This window comes from Parasteatoda tepidariorum, chromosome 6 (genome assembly GCF_982258835.1).
Source record: "Parasteatoda tepidariorum strain Cologne lab strain chromosome 6, Ptep-v5.0, whole genome shotgun sequence".
In the NCBI taxonomy this organism is placed as follows: Eukaryota; Metazoa; Arthropoda; class Arachnida; order Araneae; family Theridiidae; genus Parasteatoda; species Parasteatoda tepidariorum.
Window position 1 is genome coordinate 5,197,078 of NC_141760.1, and position 21,092 is coordinate 5,218,169.

General features: G+C 28.9%; 1 protein-coding gene across 2 annotated transcripts in view; it reads left to right on the forward strand.

Annotated features, from left to right (window-relative positions):
* LOC107438413 (TBC1 domain family member 12) overlaps positions 1-21,092 on the forward strand; it is a 30,412-nt gene that overhangs the window by 6,494 nt on the left and 2,826 nt on the right. For both annotated transcript variants that reach the window (XM_016050703.4, XM_043047514.3), the window contains exons 2-11: positions 384-1,255; positions 1,360-1,512; positions 2,080-2,162; positions 2,251-2,368; positions 7,388-7,575; positions 8,957-9,042; positions 9,557-9,628; positions 14,653-14,781; positions 16,116-16,225; positions 18,311-18,414. In XM_016050703.4, coding sequence (XP_015906189.3) covers positions 414-1,255; positions 1,360-1,512; positions 2,080-2,162; positions 2,251-2,368; positions 7,388-7,575; positions 8,957-9,042; positions 9,557-9,628; positions 14,653-14,781; positions 16,116-16,225; positions 18,311-18,414 — 1,885 coding nt within the window. In that variant the 5' untranslated portion in view covers positions 384-413. The remainder of the gene's footprint in view (positions 1-383; positions 1,256-1,359; positions 1,513-2,079; positions 2,163-2,250; positions 2,369-7,387; positions 7,576-8,956; positions 9,043-9,556; positions 9,629-14,652; positions 14,782-16,115; positions 16,226-18,310; positions 18,415-21,092) is intronic.

Below are 21,092 nucleotides of genomic sequence, written 5' to 3' on the forward strand. Positions count from 1 at the left end.
AAAATTTATCGAATTTCGTTCCGGTTTTTTGGTTTTCCGGTTTTCTGATTTCCGGATAACGGGTTCTGTACTGTATTTCTTTCTGTTGTTCTTTCTCTTATAAAAAAGATTTTCATAAATTAAAAAATTAATAATCATTTTTCTTTTATCTTAAAAGATATCGCAAATCAAATGTCTGTTTTAAGCAAGTGTGTCTTATTTTTTAAATTTTTCTTTTGCTTTTCTGCGTATTTGTATGATTTGTTTATGAAATGAGGCAAAAATTTGTATATTATCATGTGTATTACTTGAACCCATCCTTCATCTTTTCCGATATTTTAGTAAAGTTTAAACACTTCAGTACAGTAAATGCTGTTTTTCTTAAATAGTTTTTATAATTTCAGGTTCAACTTAGCTCATCAGCGTGATGGTCGATGCCTTCTTCTGGGACTGAAATACATTCTCTCAATGAAGTTTGGACGAAGAAGCAACTGAATTTAACAATTAAGTCTCCTGCCAAACCACAATCTGAACTCGACACCAAAGAAGATTTCGATGATTTGCTGCATTTAAAATGCAGGCTTATAAATACCGTAGGAAATGAAAGCAGTGAAGTCGACGTTAAACTTCCCTACGAAAGGCCTCTCATACACAGGAAGGGATCACCAGTTTACACAGTAGGCAAAAAGGAGAAACCTACGTTAGACGAGGTTTTAGGAAGCATACCTCTCGTGTACAATCCATTCACAAAACAACTCGAGCTCGAATCTCGCTCGAAATCACAAACAAAAAACTGTAAACACATTCCTCATAGGTTTGGAAATGGAACCCATTTTCCAATGGATCGTGATGGCTCCCTTGCATCGAGGGACTGCTGTGGTGAAAACAGAATCACGGCCGCCGGTGCTGAAGAAGCACACAAAAACCAGCACAAATGTCGGCTTTTGTATTCCGAGAAAGGTGAAGCGATGGGTGGAAAAGTGGAAGAGGAGGAGAAAGAGGACGTGATGGACGAGATTAATGACGATGTTTGTGCTATGAACTTTGAGAATCACATTTCGCAATCTCCCACCTCAGCATCTCTTCAGCACACTGACACTTCATCGTTCACGAGTATGTCCTCCGCTGGAACGGAAGTATCATTTTGCATCGGAGGCTCACAAGGAGGATCCAACCTATCTCTCTGTTATTCCTGTGATAATTTACAGAGTCTACCTGAAGATTTCCAGAAAGGAACCAAACCAAAGAAATGGGGTCTTTCAAGTTTTCTTTTAAAGTAAGTAATGTGTAGTGTAAATTTTTAGTATCGTTTGAAAGTATAAATTTTGACTGAGTTGTGCTAATCATATTTTTAATAATGAGTTTTTAATTTTTTTTTAGATTGCCATGGAAGTCAAAACCTACTATTGAAAGTGAAGCTGAGATATCAGACCAGCTGCAGCGTTGTCCCTCAGCCTGTTCATCAAGCAGTCGAAGAAGTGATGAATGCATAGCAACTTCTACTACTGCCCTTATTCTCGAAAACCGACCCTCGTGAGTGTAAAACTTTGTTACATCTAAAAGTATAAAACATCATTCCTTGATGCTCATTTTTTTTTATCCAGTAGCTGTTTCTTTTCAGTTTTCTTTTTAAATACATTGTGACATTATGTGGCTGTATATGAAAAAGTTTTAAATGGTGTATTATGAGAGTTTCACATCTTTGTAACCAAACTCAGTGTCACATCTGCATCAAAAACACAAGAAATTGCATTTATATTGTATTGGTATAAATATTATTATTCTTACATTAAATTGCACATCATATAATGCTAAATATTAAATTACTTTTCATATAGAAATTATCATATGTTGAAAAGAAAATGTCTTGAAAAAGTCCTTTTATTTGCTTGAAATATCGACCACTATGGCACTATATGCTAACAAAAGATTAAATTTCCCAATTGACTTTCTCAATGAGGTATTTTTTGTGTAATTTCATGTTAAATGTATTTATTATCGGACTGAATTTGGCTGTAAAATGTTCAAAATTATTATATTTTGCTTTTTTGGACGAAAAAAAAAATGCATAATGTGTATATGCTTAAAATTATATTGTAGGAATCTCCCTGCAAAATCTGTAGAGGAAGAAATTAAGCACAAGCAGCTTTATGAAGAAATGGTTAAAGGAGCTAGAAAAAAAGGTGTGAGCATTTTTGTTCATTTTGTAAACTTTTGTTTTTGCAAAAGTTAAAATAATTGCAATCTTGTTTTTTTTAAAAATTGTTTTAGAATTACAAGATGCTAAGATTAGAAAAAAGCAAGCATATCACCAACAAAAGCTAGAAGAGCAATTAATTACTGCCACTAAAGCCTGGAATGAAGATATATTACCTAATTGGACCTCTGCGTATGTACATTGTTTTTGTTTAGATAATGTCAAAAGAAATCTAGAGCCTTGATTTTTTTTTAAAAAATGTGTTGTAAATCATTATTTTACTAGCCTAAAATTCATCAGATAGAGGAAAACTTTTCATGTTAAGTCTTAAATAATTTTGTGTTTCATTAAGAAAAAAAAATCTTCTTTTGAAGTGAGTTATCGAAATGATTATTTATTTTTTTTAAATGATTGTTAAAAAGTATTACAAATATAATCTATTCGTGTATAGATAAAGAGGAGGATGTCTTAGAGGAAATTTTTTATATCTATGTACTATTATGTTTATGTCTGCCTATAGTCTTTTTGTTCATCATTAGTTCTTAAACAATTTGTATGAAGTCTCTTCCTTAAATAATTTAACAAATTTATAAAATAATTTAATAAATTTTAATATCTTATTAGAGCTTTAAAAAAAATTTTCTCTGAAGACTAATTATTGTGAAAATATTGTTAAATGTCACATTATATTCAAATCAACCAATGAATTTGACTTGAGTTGTGATTAAAATCATGATTTAAAACACTTGAATTTTTTTAAAAAAAATATTTTTTTTCTTCTTTCATTTAACTAGTCATTATTTGTAATGGCTATGTTATCATTTTTGTGCATTGTTTTGTATATTCAAAGATTAGAAATAAATTGGGAAATAAAAAAGCCAGAAAATTAATATTTTTGAACAAACTGTTCATGCCTTAGTTATTTTTTGAAAATGCTAAACATATTATAGTATTATCTGATGTATTAAATTTTTTCCCCTTATAATTTATAACTTTTGAACAATATTCTAAAAGCACATGTTAAAATTTTTCCTACAGTTCTCTGATATTTTCCTTCCTTTCTAGTTTAATATTACTCATTTTATTACTTTTTTTCTGAATATTTGTGATCTTATGATGATTAATAAATCAATAAATGTGTATGCATTCTCATAAATGGAACAACAATTCATTTTCTTAGATAGTAAAGTTTATAATGTGATCTTTAAACAACTTTATTTTATTATATGTCTACTTGAAATAATGTTATTGCTTAAAATTTTAAATAACATTTAAAATTTTACATATGTGTCTTAATTACATTTATTCAAAATCTTTAACTACACTTCACATTTAAATTGCATATTTTGTGTTGATAAAAAATTAAATATTTTTAAAAAGTTACTAGTTGACAAATAAAAACAATTTGACTTAAATGAAAAAAATATGATTTCAATAAGAAAAATCAATTTACTTCGATTTTTAAAAAAAAAAAAAAAAGCCTAAAATTATTTGATTTATTTCTTGCATGCACAAAATAATTAAATAAATGAAATAAACATTCTTAACATGGCATTGAAATTCTGGTTATAAATGTAGAATTTTCTAAGTAGTATTATCAATTGAGTATTATTTAGTTATATTTACAATGTAAAGATTATTCCAGTTAAATTGATTGACTAATTGTAAAATCCTTATCGTGGTGGTGTGGTTTGTGTGTGTTGTCGATCCCAAGAGCTATGTCGGCGGTAGCTTAGCTACTGGCAGGGTCACCCAAGCCGGACAGGTCGGAGGGGAGACACCAGACCAAGAGGAACACCCTAGTCCTCCAGGTTGGGGGTTGGACGTGGGGCTAAACTCAAGTCAACCCCGAAAAAAAAACTCAAGTTAAGAAACCTCAACAAAATGCAAAACCCGGCTCACATCCACCCAGACGACTTGGAACGAAAAAGAACTTGAGATTTGGAACATGGAACATTCGCACCTTGTATAAAGCTGGAGCATTAAAGAGCCTGATAGATGTATTTGTTGACTACTGACTTGACATCCTCGCAATCCAAGAAATCAGATGGTTGGGCAATGGAATTATGGATAAAAAGGATTGCAGAATATACTACAGTTGCCAGGACAAAATTCGCCAATTCGGTGTAGGTTTTGTCGTGAGCAAAAGACTAAGAAATACTGTCATCGACTTCCAGGCTATTAGCATGAGACTCTGTAAAATCAGGCTAAAAGGAAAACATTACAATACCACCTTAATCTGTGCTCATGCACCAACTGAAGAAAAAGATGCTTCTGAAAAAGATATCTTCTATGACCTGTTGATGAGAAGCATTAACTCGTGCCCAGCACAAGACATGAAGATCGTTATCGGAGACTTCAACGCTAAAATTGGAAAAGAGCAACACCTTAGATACCATGCGGGTGCTGAAAGCCTGCACTACTACACCAGTGAAAATGGACAGAGACTCTTTGATCTTGCAGTCTCAGAGAATTTGTTTATTTCTAGCACAGCATTCCCACATAACGAAGTCCACAAACACACCTGGCGATCCCCAGATGGCTCTACACATAATCAAATTGACCATCTACTTGTGGACAAGAGACACCGCAGCAATGTACTTGATGTGAGAAGCTGCAGGGGTGCAAATGTAGATACAGACCATGTACTCGTCGTGTCCAAAGTGAGACTTCGACTCTGTAAAAGTTTTTATCAAAAGAAGGAAAACAAGGACTTTAAACTTGACATTTCTAAACTGAAAAACGACGAAATTCTTAAAGAGTATAACATCAAGCTATCCAACCGACTTTCTGAAGAAAAAGGAAGACCGAACATTGTTTTTAACTGGAATACAATAAAAGACATTGTCTTGAAATCTGCTAGTGATACTATTCCAGAACTGGGGCGTCCTTCCAAAAACGAATGGTTCGATGAAGACTGCCATAAGGCAACTGAGGAAAAAAATAAGGCATATAGACTAATGTTACAGAAACATCGCACACGTTTCTTTGAAGAACAATATAAGAACCTGAGAAGAATAGAAAAGAAACTATATAAAGCAAAAATGAAAGCCTTCTTTGAGAAATCACTTGAAGATCTGGAAACCATGAATAACCAAAATGAATGTAGGAAGTTTTACAAAAAAGTTAATTATATGTGAAGTGAGTTTAAACCAAGAACTATTACCTGCAGAAACAACGAAGGTGAACTTGTAAGTGAGCCTCAAGAGGTAACCAAAGTTTGGAAGAGTTACTTCCAAGACTTGCTAGTAGGCAAGGATGATATTTCTGTCCCTCGCAACAACCCAGTAGATCTAGCCATACTGAGGGATGCAGATAACCCCCCACCTTCAATCGATGAAGTGATAATGGCTATTAAAAAACTCAGAAACAACAGATCGGCTCATCCCGATTGTATACCATCTGAGCTTCTTAAAACCGGCGAACCCCAGTTTATTGATGCTATCCATAAACTCCTAATTGAAATCTGGAACACTGAGAATATACCCATTGAATGGGAAGAAGGTTCCATCTGCTCTATTTTTAAAAAAGGAGACCAACTTGAATGTCGTAACTACAGAGGTATAACACTCCTCAATACGGCATATAAAATCTTCTCCAATATTCTTTTCAAAAGGCTCCAACCTTTTGCTGATAAAGCGGTCGGAAATTACCAATGTGGATTCAGGCCTCAAAGGTCTACCATTGACCAAATTCATACTCTAAGACAGATCCTTGAAAAAACTAAAGAGTTCAACATCAGGACTTTTCACCTATTTATAGACCTCAAAGCTGCCTACGATGGTATTAAAAGAGATAAATTACTTGAAGCGATGAACGAGTTCGGAATCCCTACAAAACTCGTAAGTCTCACCCGTGCCACTATCAACAATGTGAGATGCAGGATTAAAATCCAAAGCCATCTATCTGAACCTTTCATTACCGAAAGAGGCCTGCGTCAGGGAGACTCTTGCTTGTCTGTTTTTTAACCTGGCATTGGAGAAATGCATTCGGGATAGCGGATTAAACCGAGGAGGATCTATTTGGAACAGATCTCTCCAAATCCTCGCTTATGCGGACGACATTGATATCATAGGAAGATCAGAACGGGCTGTTAAAGATGCCTTTCAAGCCCTTGAGGCCTCTGCTATAAATATGGGCCTTTCCATTAACGAAGACAAGACCAAATTCATGGAGATTTCAAGCTCAACTGTAAACTATAGTGAACCTTTGCAGATAAACGGACATTCCTTTGAAAAGGTTAAAGAATTTAAGTATCTTGGTACAATTATCAATGACCAAAACAAACTGAAATCTGAAATTGACAATAGAATCAATATGGCCAACAAATGTTTTTTTGGACTAAAACGTCAACTAAGATCGAATTTTATTAGCCGAAAAACAAAACTGAAATTATATAAGACACTCACTCTGCCTGTCTTGCTATACGGAAACGAAACCTGGACTTTAAACCTTGACGTCCAACGCCCGATAGAAACGTTTGAAAGAAAGATACTTAGAACTATCTTTGGTGCCATACCAGAGGGGGGATGTTAGCGAACACGGTACAACTTTGAACTTTATGAGCTCTATAAACATCCTCAAATTATGCAGATAATCCTAAGCAACCGACTAAGATGGCTCGGCCATATATGGAGAGGCTCTGAAGATAGCCCTGTAAAAATTGCCACCTTCAAGAACCCTCAGGGGTCCCGCTCTAGAGGTAGACCACCTACTCGATGGCTCAACGACACTGAAAACGACCTCAAAGTCCTAAAACTTAAGAACTGGAGGGGAGTTGCCATGGACAGAGGGAGCTGGAGAAGGCGTGCTGTTGAGGCAGCCAAGGCCTGCAAAGGGCTGTTGCGCTCCTGAAGAAGAAGAATTGTAAAATAATTTATTAACCTTTGAATGCATAAATTTGATTCAAATCAGCGAAATTCATCTCTAAACTATTCTGAGTATGAAATCGATTGTTTATGTAGCAAAATATGCTTTTCAGTAACTATAACATGTCATGTTGATTGAATGCTTTTATCAAAACCAACACTGACGAGAGAAAGTTTGTTTGATTTTTTTTGCTATGTTCCATGTATATTTGGTTACTATGTGTATGACATACATACTAAAATATTTCTTAATCATAATTATGTTTTGCTTATTAATATTAATTTCTCTTATTCACTTTTTTGAATCTATAATTTTATTAACCTGTGCACCTTTCGTTTCCAGTAAGGATTATAGAAAAACGAAAGATTTGTGGTGGAAAGGTCTACCTCCAAGCATTCGGGGACGTGTCTGGAAGTTGGCTATTGGAAATGATTTAAACATTACCCACGAACTATTTGAAATCTGCACTGCACGTTCCAAAGAAAAGATCTGGGTTACCACTGATGTCACATCATGTGAAAATGGTGAAGGTAATTTGTGGAAAATTCTAAAATTTAAGTTCTCTATCTATCTAGATAATTTTATTAATTCGCTAGGATTGAAAAACTTTTCTTTTTTCTTATTTGGTTATAAATTCAGCATTGCAATTGAAGTAATCTATATTTATAACAATAGAAATATACAAATCAATTCATAACAATTTTTCTATTTTTCTATTTTTAATTATGAAGTATTGATTTGATGAAAGTTCAAAAGTTGAATTTATTTATTAGTTTTATATTTGTACTTAAAAAATCATTCATTGTTCTATAATTTTTTTTATGTATTATAACTTAAAATATTTTATTAAAATGGTTCAGTTAAAATTTTGAAATGATGATCTCAACGTTTACAGGATTGCAGTCTTGCTCTGCTTTTTGGTAACACCTGATAGAAGTCATGAATTTGATTGACCCCCTTTTTCCCCCATGTCCCCTGAATCCCATTTCAGGTCTTTCTTATAACTTTTTAGACTTGTTTTTTTTTTAAAGAGTAGAATGATATAAACATCAATTTTAATGCTTATCATTATACATATTTGCTTACTGATAATTGGATTTTAACTTTTTTGCGGGGTAGGATATATCTGGAGTGTGGAAAGAAAGCAAGGTGTATGTGTTGAAAAAGTGTTTAATGAAATAGAATAGCTCAAAGTTATTAAATTCTAAAGTAAAGAATGCTCGCAGAAATGTCAAGATATTTTCCAAAATGATAAAAACTTCATTGCCATTTTCTTTTTCTCTTGCATACTTTTATAGTATAATTGTTAAAGATAGCTAAGTGAACTTGATTTAAACTTTCCTCAATAACAAGTATGCTGTTCATTTGAAATTTTTATTAAAAAGTCTTTTAAAATCTTCAAACAATTTAATTACATAAGATGACAAAAGAATGAATATATTTGAAAAAAAGAGGACATCAGTTTTAAAATAAAAATATTTTAATTATTGAACAGCATTATTTCAAAAATAAACATCAATATAAAACACTGTTATCAAAGTGTGTAAATTAGTTTACTCACTATTAGACTATGTAGTTAAGAATAGAAATAAGTGGAAATATAGTTAAAAATGTAATTTAGAAAAAATGTAGTTTAGGATAGAAATTTGAATTTTAAAACCACATTTTAAAAATTTAGTTTAAAATAGAAATAAATCAAAATTTGAATGAAGATGGAATTTAAAATTTATTTCAGAAATATTTATATTTTTATTTATTAATTTTTTCACTAGTTAACTTGTGTATAAAAAAATCTTTTCATTATTTTTAAGACCTGATTATATTTTGAAAATAATAATGTTTCTTTTTTTACTAAATTTTGTGCAAATTCTTTTTTCACTCCTTAATTTGTTTGAAAACATTTATTTGCAGATGGAGCAGACTCTATGGAAAATGCTGCAGATTTTATTAAGCTAGATGTTTCAAGAACTTTTCCTCAACTTGGTATATTTCAAAAGGTATAAATAAAAGCTTAATTTTTTCTCATTTTTTAATTTCATGTAGTCTACTTATAATTTTCTCTTAAGAGTGTTTCCTGTTTACACCTAAAAATTTAAAATTAAAAAAAATGTTTAATGTGACTTAATTTTTTTGCCAAAATGAAGCAAATTTTAATGTAATAAACAACTTAACCATGGCATTGTTAAATATCCATGATAATGAATCTGATTACTCTATTACTTGTCATTTATCAAAATTATTTATTTATCATAATTGTGAATATTTTTTGTCCTGATTGTCATCTAAATATTGAATTCGATTTCTTGTAATCCAGATGTCATGGAAATACAAGTAATTACTCAGTAAACATTTACTGCAATCCATTACAGTAGTGATCAGTTTTTGCAATGGATGCTGAACTTTAGTAGTTTGCTGTGCCATGTCTGAGTTTTCAAGTTTTATAGTTGAATGAAAATAAAGTGATTATTTTTTTTTCCTTCATGTGTTTGGAATAAACTTTTAATTTTTTAGGGTGGACCATACCACAATACATTAGAGGGTATTTTGGGTGCCTATGTCATTTACAGACCTGACATTGGATATGTAAGTGTGAACAAAATAATAATTTTGTAATTTTTTTTCTTATTTAATTTTAGGATTTTTTGTTAGCACTTAACTAAATTCTACTCCAAGATTCCACAAAAATCAGTAGTCCATATTCCATATTTTTGTAAGTTATATGAAAAACTAGTAATCCTTTAAACTATTACCCGTCCTTAAACCTCTCCTTACTGATCCAACCTCTCCTTACTCCCTTTGCATGTCTAAAATTTCTATTTGTAATAGGGATGTAATGAATAGTGGTTTGGCCCAATACCAAATATTCATTCAAAAATATCGTCTGAATCCCAAATGTTTGGCGGTCGAAAAATACTTTAAAGAAAAAAATCATTGATAAATATTTTTATATATAAATGAGTTTAGTTATTAAAAATAATCAAAACTTAGTTGTATTATTGGTATGGAGTTAAAGGAAAAAAACTTAAATAAAATTGTTTACGATATAAAGATAATTAAATAAAGGCATTTAGAAGTATTTAAGATAAATAAAAAACTGACTAATAGCTATGAAAAAAAAGTTGTAAAGTTGAAAAATAGAAAAAAAAAGCATTGTCTTAAAAACAGGACTTTAGAGCTAAAAATATTTTCCATCAAATGTTAAATGAGATAATATCTATCAGAAATGCTTTTAAAAATGCAGCGCTATCATCCAAAAAAGAAAAAGATTACAATACAAAAGCAAAACAGAAAAAATTAAAAATGGTCTTAGTTTTTGAAAAAAAATTTTTAAGCGACACATCTCAGTTTTCCAATTTCTGTATGTCAAGAAAAAGTGGAATTTGAAGTCTAATAGAAGCCCTCTTATTTGCTGCGTCATAATAAAAATGTCTATAAAAACAAAAGTTTTTTGAAAAAGAAAAAGCTAGATGAAGACCAAAACAAAAATTGTTCTTAATTTTAAATGAAAGATTTAACGCTAAAAATCTCACTTTAACTTTTTCACTTTGCTTTTTTTATTTTTTAAGTGACCATAAAAGAATAATGTTCATTAGAAATGGTCTTTAAAAAATGATGTCATATTAAAAGAAAACGCTGATGAAAAGAACAGATTATAAAAAGAGAAACAGAAAGAAAAATTGTTCTTAGCTTTGAAATATATCTTTATCGTTGAGAATCGCAGTTTTGTAAGTTATCTGTTATCTGTCTTACCATACAGGTTAAAGGGAAGAATAAAAGAATAAAGTCTATTAGAAACGCTCAATTGAAATGCTGTGTTTAATAGTTAATATAGATAGACAACAAAAAATGAAACAAAAAAAAAACTTTCAATTTTTAAAACATAAAGTGTTGAAAAAGCAACTAAACTACTTGCCTGAATATAATAAAAATATATATGTACAGATAGATCAGCAATACAACTCATGGTTCAGTACAGAGTAATCTAGTTTCGATTTTTCAAATGATGCTTTTCCATTTGTCTTTCAAAGCATAAATTAACAAGTTTTAGAACTTATTTAAATGTATATTAAAAAAGTTTCGGATAATTTATTGTAAGAAATACGATTTTAGATTATTCGTTATTGAATCTATTCAAATTTCCCTACCTTCCCCTTTAAAAAAAAAAAACTTTGTCAAAAGATACTTTTCCAAATAATACTTAGCTGAATATTTGACCAAATATTTAGGCAAACATTCGGCCAACCGATTATTCGGCAAAAGGGCGTAATAGGCAGAATACAAAATGATGGCTGAATATTTGTTACATCCCTAATTTGTAATATAGGTTGATAATTGTTTTGTTCTAGAATATTTGTGATGATTTGTATTGCATAAGATAGTAGTAATCTTTTAAGGCTAATGCATTTTCTATAATATCTCCTAGTTTTAGGGGTCCACACTTATTTAATTTTTTACATTAAGTGATATTTGACTTTTTTTTTTAGAGCAATATCGATTTATTTTAATAATAAAGAGACGGCGTAAGATAAATTGTACAAAATATTTTCAAAGTCTAAGAGTAACATTCTCAAATTAAAAGCCTTTTAAATTTGGCTCATTTAGTCTTATTTGAAAATATTAAAATTATTGTAATATTTTAACTTTCTATGTAGCAAAATTGTTTTTATAAATTTTTTTATTGCATCTGAATTACTTCTTTGATTTTTAAATAAATGTTTTACATATATGTGTTTAAACATTATTTGCGTAAAGAATTTTATTTTAAAGGGAAAAAAATCAGAATGTCTAAAAATTTCTTATGACACCTACATTATGGAATTTTTTATCCATTGACTCCAGGTTTCTCCTAAGTTTGTTGAAATTGGTTTAAAAAAAAGTTACAGTAGAAATTCGATTTAACAACTTTCGTAATGGCTGGACAATAACATTGCTGTATCAGGTACATAGCGATTCCTAGGGAAACAGAAATTTAAATCTGTACAACTTTTATTATATTTTTTAATTGTTAAATACAATAATAAAATCGGAAACTTAAATGTAATTTATTTAAAAAAGATATGTTGATGACAGTTTTGCTTTGTTAGAGGAAAATAATTGTAATTTAGATCAAATTCTTAATGTTATGAACCATTGATTCTTGCATTCAGTTCACCTTTGAATTAGAGACTGATCAAAAACTTCCTTTCTTAGATGTTCTTGTGACTCGGAATAATTGTATGGAATAATTCATTCCATACTACTGTCTTTCGTAAACCTTTTGCTGTTTCTCTTCCCCCTCACTACAAATTCTCCCACCTTCCCAATCAAAAACTTGCTTCTTTTCGGTCTTTTGTCTACCGTGCAGTAAATATCTGTTCTAACATTGATTTTCTTGATGCAAAATTAAATTACATCAAAGCGATTGCTCATGACAGAGGTTATTCTCCTAACATTATTGATAATATTTATAAAAACTTAACTAAACAATCGCCTACCGATAAACCTTACAAAGAATTTTCTAACAATTTAGTCATTTTAGCCTATTTTCCTAAAATAAGTCGGCAAGTTGCTAGTATCCTAAAGAAGTTTGTTTTTAATATTATTTTCTGTCCCATTAATAAGATAAAATTTTCTAATCTCAAACAGCCCATTGACAGTCAAAGTAGCTGGGGTATATACCAAATCAATTGCCAATGCAGCCTTTCATATATTGGCCAAACTAAGCGTGTCTTAAAGTGCCGTGTCAAGGAACATGGAGCCTATGTCAAAAAACAAGAATTTAAACGCGCATCTATTGCCCAACATTGTTGGGACTCTAATCATGATTTAGATTTTTATGAGTCCTATAATGTTTTCAAAAATTCCAAACTGTTGGTCAATGACCTATCCAGCGTTCCCTATCCTTCTCCTGTTTGGAAATCTATGATTAAACCTAACTAACCCTCCCCATTTTGTTCCTTGCTTCCCGTTTGTCGTCATCCATTCACCCTTCCCACCTATTGGCCGTTGCTCTAACCTCCTTGTGACGTCACCTTTCTCTATATATTTACCCTGTTTTCTCTCATTTCTTTCTGTTGCACTGATGAAGGTTGCCCTTTGAGCAACCGAAACAGCTGTCTGCATTTATAAATATTTTTGTGCTCTTAATGTTGTTTACTTTAGTTTGTATTTTAGCACAAAGGTCTCCCACTTGTGTATTCTTAATTAATTTAGTTGATAAGAAAAAATGTAACTATTTTAATGAAAAATAATCTGACATTGTTTACCTTCTTTTTTGTTTGTCTTAAAGTGCACAATGAATTATCAAACAATTCAAGGGTATCCATTTCTCTTTTGTGCTGCATGTCCTTGGAAGAAAAAAAAAATGTCTGTGTCTGCGGCATAACTGCTGCTTCATTGAATGATGCTGGTGAATCTGAAGATTCAGTCTTTTTCTTTTTCATTCCACTACTAGATTCCATAATTTCAGCTATTGAAATCTCCTCTGATTATCAAGTCATTAGATAGTTATCACATTAAAAATACCCCATAAAGTTGGCTTCAGCTCTGTTCTGTGGTCAGTACTGGTGTAAAACTATTATTTTCTGAACTCTTTTTCTGGAACATCAGTATTTCAGAGAAATAATGAGAAAACTCTTATTTCTCTGAAATACTGATGCTACGCTATTGCTTTAAGATATGAAAGGGGACCAAGTTGAAAAGATGTTAAATCTGGGAAATAATTATCTGCGGTTGATGTTAAGTTTGATGCCGACTCTATGAGGTTTCTGCAATTCATTTTTGGTTGCAAGGCGGATGACCGCACGTTGTACAGCTCTAATGAAAGTGCTTTTGCTTTAATTTTGAATTTTAAATGTTTAATGAGTTCACATTATTTCAAAACTTCTTTGGAAATTTTATGTGGGAATTTAAGAAAGTTAAATAAAAATTGTTATTGTGATATCTAACTGGTGCTAAAAATTTTAATAAATGAAAGTTGTATTGTCATATTTTAAAATAGCTTTTGTTCTCAATTTTTGTTATTCGTAGTATTTACAGATCTGGAATTTAATTGTATAATAATATACTCAATTGAATAATATTCATTCTCTTTTAATTAGTTTTTTTATTAGGATTCAAATTAGGATGGAACGAAATTTAAGTCCTTGCAATTTATTGTAATATCTAATACAACACATAATTTTTTAAAACTTATAACTGGTTAAAGCAAAAATTAATGCATATATTATTGCCATACTTTGTATTCAAGAAATAAAATTGTAGTAATACTTTCCATGCTCCATATTTGTTTTTAATTTAATTTAAGTTATTCTTTCTAACTTGATTTGTTATTAAAACTTGATTTTTTTATATTGATATCTTTATTTTTTTTACTTTTATTTTTTTTATAGTGATAGTATTCTACTTATATAAGGAATTTTTATTCTAATTTTTTTATTTATTTATATATTTTTTTAGCTTTTTCTAAAATATTTCTTTTATACTATGAATATGTGTTGCTTAAATGTGCATACTTTCTCTAACAATGCATTTTACTTCATTTATAAATTAAGATATTAATATTTTTTACTTTTGTGAATCAGATTTTCCAGTCTTTTAATCAATATAAACCATAAATTTTTTTTTAGGTCCAGGGAATGTCATTTCTTGCTGCAATGTTACTTTTAAATATGGATGATGTTGATACATTTATTAGCTTCTGTAATTTATTGAACAGGCAATGCCAGTTGTCATTCTTCAGAATTGAGCAAAAAATGGTAATCAGTTGACATCAATAGGCTATACAAAGCAGAACATCACAAAAAAATAAACATTTAATTACATCCCTCCATTAACAAATTTCTTATTTAGTTATTTTAGATATAAAATAAAAAATAGTAGTTTTAAAATATTTTGTAATAATGAAAAAAAATTTATTAAAATTTTAATATAGTTTGTATCTGTAACATTAGTCATAAGAGTTACGTTCAATGTTTTCTGTTATTATTAAATTTTTTTTTGTAAATAAGTTTTAAAAAAAAACAAATATTACACTTCATGTCCTTTCTTTATATATATATAACGTTTGTGACATTTCATATTTTCAATCTAAATAAAGCATTTTTAATTTTCTCACCATTTTCTTATATGCATAATATTAGGCTCTTAAAAAATATCTCATATTATTTTTTTAAAAAAAATGTTGAGTTAAAATTAATAATTAAATAATTATTAAAATTATTAAGGAAAGAAATTTTAAAAATAAGAACGCCTATCAAAATGTATAATCATGGAATTCATCCAATGTTTAAAGAAATTTATTGAAAAGAGTTTTTAAATCTTAATATACGGTTAAAATTTAATTATTCATAAATAGAAATTTTTTGACAGGAAGTAATTTTCTTTTGTGCTATCTGAAAACAGGCTAGAGATTTTTAAAAGTTAATAACTATAGATATCTTCTGTTAAGAATAGTGCTATTTTAACAATATTCTGTGAATTAGTCTTTTATTAACATTAAAAACAGTTACTAAAAATTTTTTTTGTTTTTATTACATGTTATAAAACAATGCTTCGTGTTTGGTGACACTTATATATTTTAGACAGAGAATTTTAAAGTAATAAGCACTGTAGTTGATAATCCCTTAATGAAATATTAAATATATTTATTTCAAGTTATGTAATAAATAAGTAATAATTAACTATAAATTTTTTTCAAAAATAGATAAATGCGATTTTTAAGAAATTAAAATTAATCTTCTGCATTCTTAATTAACTAGTAATTATCTGCATTCTTAATTAACTAGTGATTAAATTTAAAAATTGTGACTATTAAACTATTAAATTTAAAAAATTTGACTATTAAACTGTTTAAAAAGGTAACTTATTTTTTTGTGTGAGGGAAGTGAGATAATTTTAACGTGAAATTTTTCTGTTAGCTGAAATTAAAGATCAACTATTTACACTTAAATTATAATGTATATTTTTAAATTTAAGGTTGCCTAATTCATGTATGTACTGTGTAAAAAAATTATGCATTGAATTTGTTATAAAAAATAATTTTAAAAAAACTTTCAGTATTTGTTAATAATAATTATTTTTTACATTTTAGATGACTGCTTATTATTCAGTTTATGAAGAATTTTTCAAGGAAAACTTGCCTAAGCTATTCAGTTTGTTTGAGAAGCAAAATCTTACACCAGATTTATATTTGGTTGATTGGTTAGTTTTTTTTTCTTCCTTTTTTTTATTTCTCAAATAATCTTTGTTTAAAATTATGTACTAATGTTTGTCTAAAGTATAATAATTTCTATTTTTAATGCTTTTAATTATGTTTTTTATGTAAAGTAGAATTGAGTTTTGTTTTAAAACTAAGTTTAAAAGTAATCTTACTGTTGCAAAGGCATTGCAGCTGCTCTTGTGAACTTTTAATTTGAAATGCAGTTTGTGTTATGGAATCTTAAAAATAAAAATCATGTTTCAAATGCATTTCAGCTGCTCTTGTGAACTTTTAATTTGAAATGCAGTTTGCACTATTGAATTTTTTCTCTATATCTTTCAAATTTTAAAATTAAGTTTTTATTTATTTTTTAAATAAGAATGATTAAGAGCATACTTATCATTTTACCCCTGCTTCTGTAGGTTGAGTCTTGTTGTGCAAACAAATTCCACATATTATTTTTTCCTTAGTCCATGTGTTCATCCTGTATTTATAAATTTAAAAACAATTATTTTTGTAATGTTATATTAGGCATTGAATAGAAATGTTTTTTGTTTCATGTTCATACATAGCTGCAAATCTAGTAGATCATCTAGTGTTTCCCAATTTACTAGTTAAATTTAGAATTTTTCTGGTTTCTTTATAATTTAGACAAATCCATAGTTGAAGTAAGACAAAATTCAAGTCAGTTTATTTTTCTTGGCTACTTGTTTGCTTGACAATTTACAAAAAATTTATAAAACTAGGATTAAATAGGAATTAGAATTTTTATAATTTATATAGCTATTTCTTTATAAAACTATGAGGTTTCTACCACTATTCCTTGTGATTACTTCAGGTTCATCTTTGATTTTTTTAAAAAATGATATTTTTCAGAAAAAAAAGAATAATTTTGTTTGTAAAATATATATTTTTATTATTATATTTACCTGCTATAATTTTATGTGTTTAATTGCTATAATTTTTTGTAAATCATTATGTTCATTGTAACAAAAGGAATGATTATTTAAATTTGAGAAGAAAAAATCATCTGTATTTGAAAAGAAAAAAATCATCTGTGTTTGAAAAAGAAATTTAACTAAGAATACAGATTGCGTGACTAAATAAGAAGAAATAAATGAGAATTAATTTTACGTGTCAACGAGACTGATAACAGTTAAAATATGGTACAATTTTCATCTATTTTGCTTTAGTTTTTTTTTTTTTTTTTTTTTTTTTTTTTTTTTTTTTTAATGTAAAATGTTAGGAGTTTTATCTGACAAGATCTATCCTCTCAGTCTCTTTCATTTTTTTTAATTTTTTTTTTTTACTTTTGACATACATCAACTTAAGAGTAAATATAAATAACTATCTTGAGTCTAAAATGAAATTTTCCATAAGAAAGGACAAATAGTCAATATTCAAAGCAAAAAAAAAAAAAACTATAGAAAAAGTTGGGGGGGGGGATAAAATACTTAACTGAGAGCTAAAAAACTTTGCAGCAAATTGGAATTTTGAAAAAGAAAACTAAAAAATTGCTCTCTCAGCCAGTCATATTTTCACTTCTTAGATGTGTTCCAGTGGCCAAAGATTTGAAATATCGCAAAAGTGCACTCCAGGCTGCATTGCAGCTTGTAAGGGACTACAAGAGTATCTATTACTACAAGTCAAGTAGTTAATTATTATCGAACTAATATTGAATGTTGGTTTTTATTCCAACTAACTCCATGTACATTTAAGTACACATTATTATAATTTCAAGTTTCTAAATCATCAAAATCTAATGTAAAGCTAAACACCTAGAACAATTGCTACAATTTTTATTTTTTATTTTAGAGAGTATATGAAATGAGAGTATATGAAGAATTTTTTTTGACTTATATGCAATTGAAGACTAATGTTAATGTTCAATATGTCTAAATTTTTTTTATATACTACCTTTAATGTCTTACAAATATTACATGAAATATTTTATATTGTTCAAAGATTTAAGTATTTGATTTTCAAAATTCTAATCTATATGAGTTTCTTTACTGTTGTGTTCGTAACTATAGTTTATAGTAAATTATCAATTTACGGATAAGAATTTTTTTTTTTCTTTCATAAAGGTTGTATACCTTATATAGCAAATCCTTGCCTCTTGATGTTGCATGCAGAGTTTGGGATGTATACCTGAGAGATGGGGAAGAGTTTTTGGTCAAGACTGCTTTAGGTACTAATTATTCACTTTTGTTATTTGAATTGCTATTTAACTTTGCATATGTATAAAAAGTTTTGTCTGTCAGAGGTGATTGTATTCCAGGAATTCCGGGTTTTTCATATTATCCTTCCAGGTCTAAAAATTAGGAATAAGCATATGAGTTTTCTGGGAATATTGCAAAATTCCCCGTTTCTCCAGGCCATTGGTTCTCATACTTTCTCTTATTCAAAACTTATAATCTGATAAAATTTTCACTAAATTTCTCAATCTTCAATTAAAATTTTGAATTTTTCGCTAATTCCCGCTAACGAGATGCTTAAATATACGTGATTTTCCCCACCGCTTGATTTTTTTGAATTGATGGATTTTCATCATTCTGAATATTTAGAAATGCACGGGAATCTGCTCATATCGCAATTCCTGTTTACCGGATTTAGATATCAAATATCGATTTTTGTATTTACCTAATTTAAAAGTTACACATTGCGATACGTATTCACGTTGTCTAAAAATCATACACTGCCATTCGTATTCATGTGATTTAAAAAACCAATGTCACAATTCATATTCACGCAATTTTAAAATTCCAACTTTGCTTGTAAGAACTAGCGTTTTTCTTAAATTAGTTACTATAAAGGTGTGATACTCTTCATTAGTAGGTAATATTTAAAAAAAAAATTATATTAAATGCGAGAAATGTTATAGTATATAAATTGATATTTTGATATCCACTTTTTGCACATAAAAGTTTCCAGGTTTTTCACTTTGTGTAATAATTACCCCTGATCTATGCCAGTTTTTGGAATTTTTTTTATTAATTTGGCAGTTTTTTTTCCAAAGGAAAATAGCAGTATTTTAAAGTCTAACATATGAAGGACTTTGAGCCATTTAATGATTGCCCTCATTTTCAAATTGTTTCAAAAAGTGTTTTTACGAAAGACTTGGGTGATTAACGAATCAATTTCAATACCAGAGATGAGATTTTTCTGCTTTTTAGCGGATTTCCGCTTTTTTCACTTTTATCTCTTAAATTTCAGCTTTTTTATCAAAAATTCAGATTTTCTAAAAATTTCATTTTTTTTAATAAGTATTCCGCTTTTTCAGAAAATTCACCGATTTTCAAAGAGAAACAGAAAATTCAAACAACATAGATACCAATCCTTTCTCATTTTTACTTATTTTACCTATTTTCTCCCCTTTTACATGCAGCAGATAAGATTTTCCGAATTTTTTACACGCCCTCCAGATAGATCCGATTTTCTTAGTTCAAACGACGATGCTTCTGACAAGCCTTTTAGAGGTCTCAAGCCTGGAATCTGCTAATATCTCAATTCTTATTCACACGATTTTAATATCAAACATAGCTTTTCATATTGCATGTTGCGATTCTTATTCAGCGATTTGAATATTGTACGTTGCGATTCTTATTTACGAGATTTAAAAATCCGATATTGTGATTCGTATTTACGTCTTTTTAAAAACCTATGTAGTGATTCGTATTTACGTCTTTTTTAAAAACCTATGTAGTGATTCGTATTCATGCAAGTTTAAAATTCAATGTGTTGATTTGCTCATGCGGTTTATAATATCAAACATTGATTTTCGTATTTATACGTGATTTTAAAATAAGGCATTGGGATTCGCATTCACGCATTCTAAAAGTTATGCATCATAATTCTTATTTATGCAATCTAAAAATTGCGCATCATGATTCGTATTTACGCGATCTAAAAATTATAAATCGTGATTTGTATTTACGCGTTTTAAAAATTCTATCTCCCAATTTGTATTTTCTCATTTTCAAAATCGTATATCTAGTTTCATATTCATGTGATTTCAAAATCCATAATTGTTATTCATATTCACGCAATTTTAAGATCAACAATCGTGATTCTTGTAAGAAGTAAAGTTTTTTTTAAATTAGTTACTATAAAGATGACTGTTTTTCTAACGACGATTATTAGTATATGTAAGTGTTACAACATCAGAGAAACTGGAAGGGAATGTATTCAAAACTTACATTCTGTGCTTGCAAAGAAGAAAAAATAGGATTTGTCACAAGATGTTTGAAGATGGACTAACGACTAAATATAGCAAACATAAAAGATATAGCAAACAAAAGCAATCACTTAAAAAGGGATTTAATTAAAAAAATTTTGGGGGGAAAAAGAGTTAATTAACTCATCATCAAAATTTTATTTATAATTGCTGTTATTTATGCTATAAAATGCAAAATTCTTATCAAATAAAAAACAATTATCTAAACAGTTGCTGATTGTCATGTAATTTTTCAAACTAAAATAGCAATTTTTGTATGTTAAGGAGTTACTATATATATTTCTACTTCACTGTTATTAATATGTTTCAGAGGGCTGTAGTTAGATTAGACTATAATATGAACATAATGATTCAGTCCATTGTTAAAGTTTTTTCCCCCAATACAATTTAAAAAGTAATATTACTGATATATTTCCTGTAAATCACATAACAGTATTTATTAAAAGAAATGAAATATTAATATATATTCTCAGTAGTTTTAATTTGCTAAACCAGGTACTTTTTCAAGTAGTAATTGTCTCTTATGTGAACTGAGGAAAAATATAATTTCCAGCTTTATTTTTTCAATTGGTAAATTTTTTTTTCACTAAATGTTAAGTATCAATGTGATCGTTTTTATAATAATAGATTAG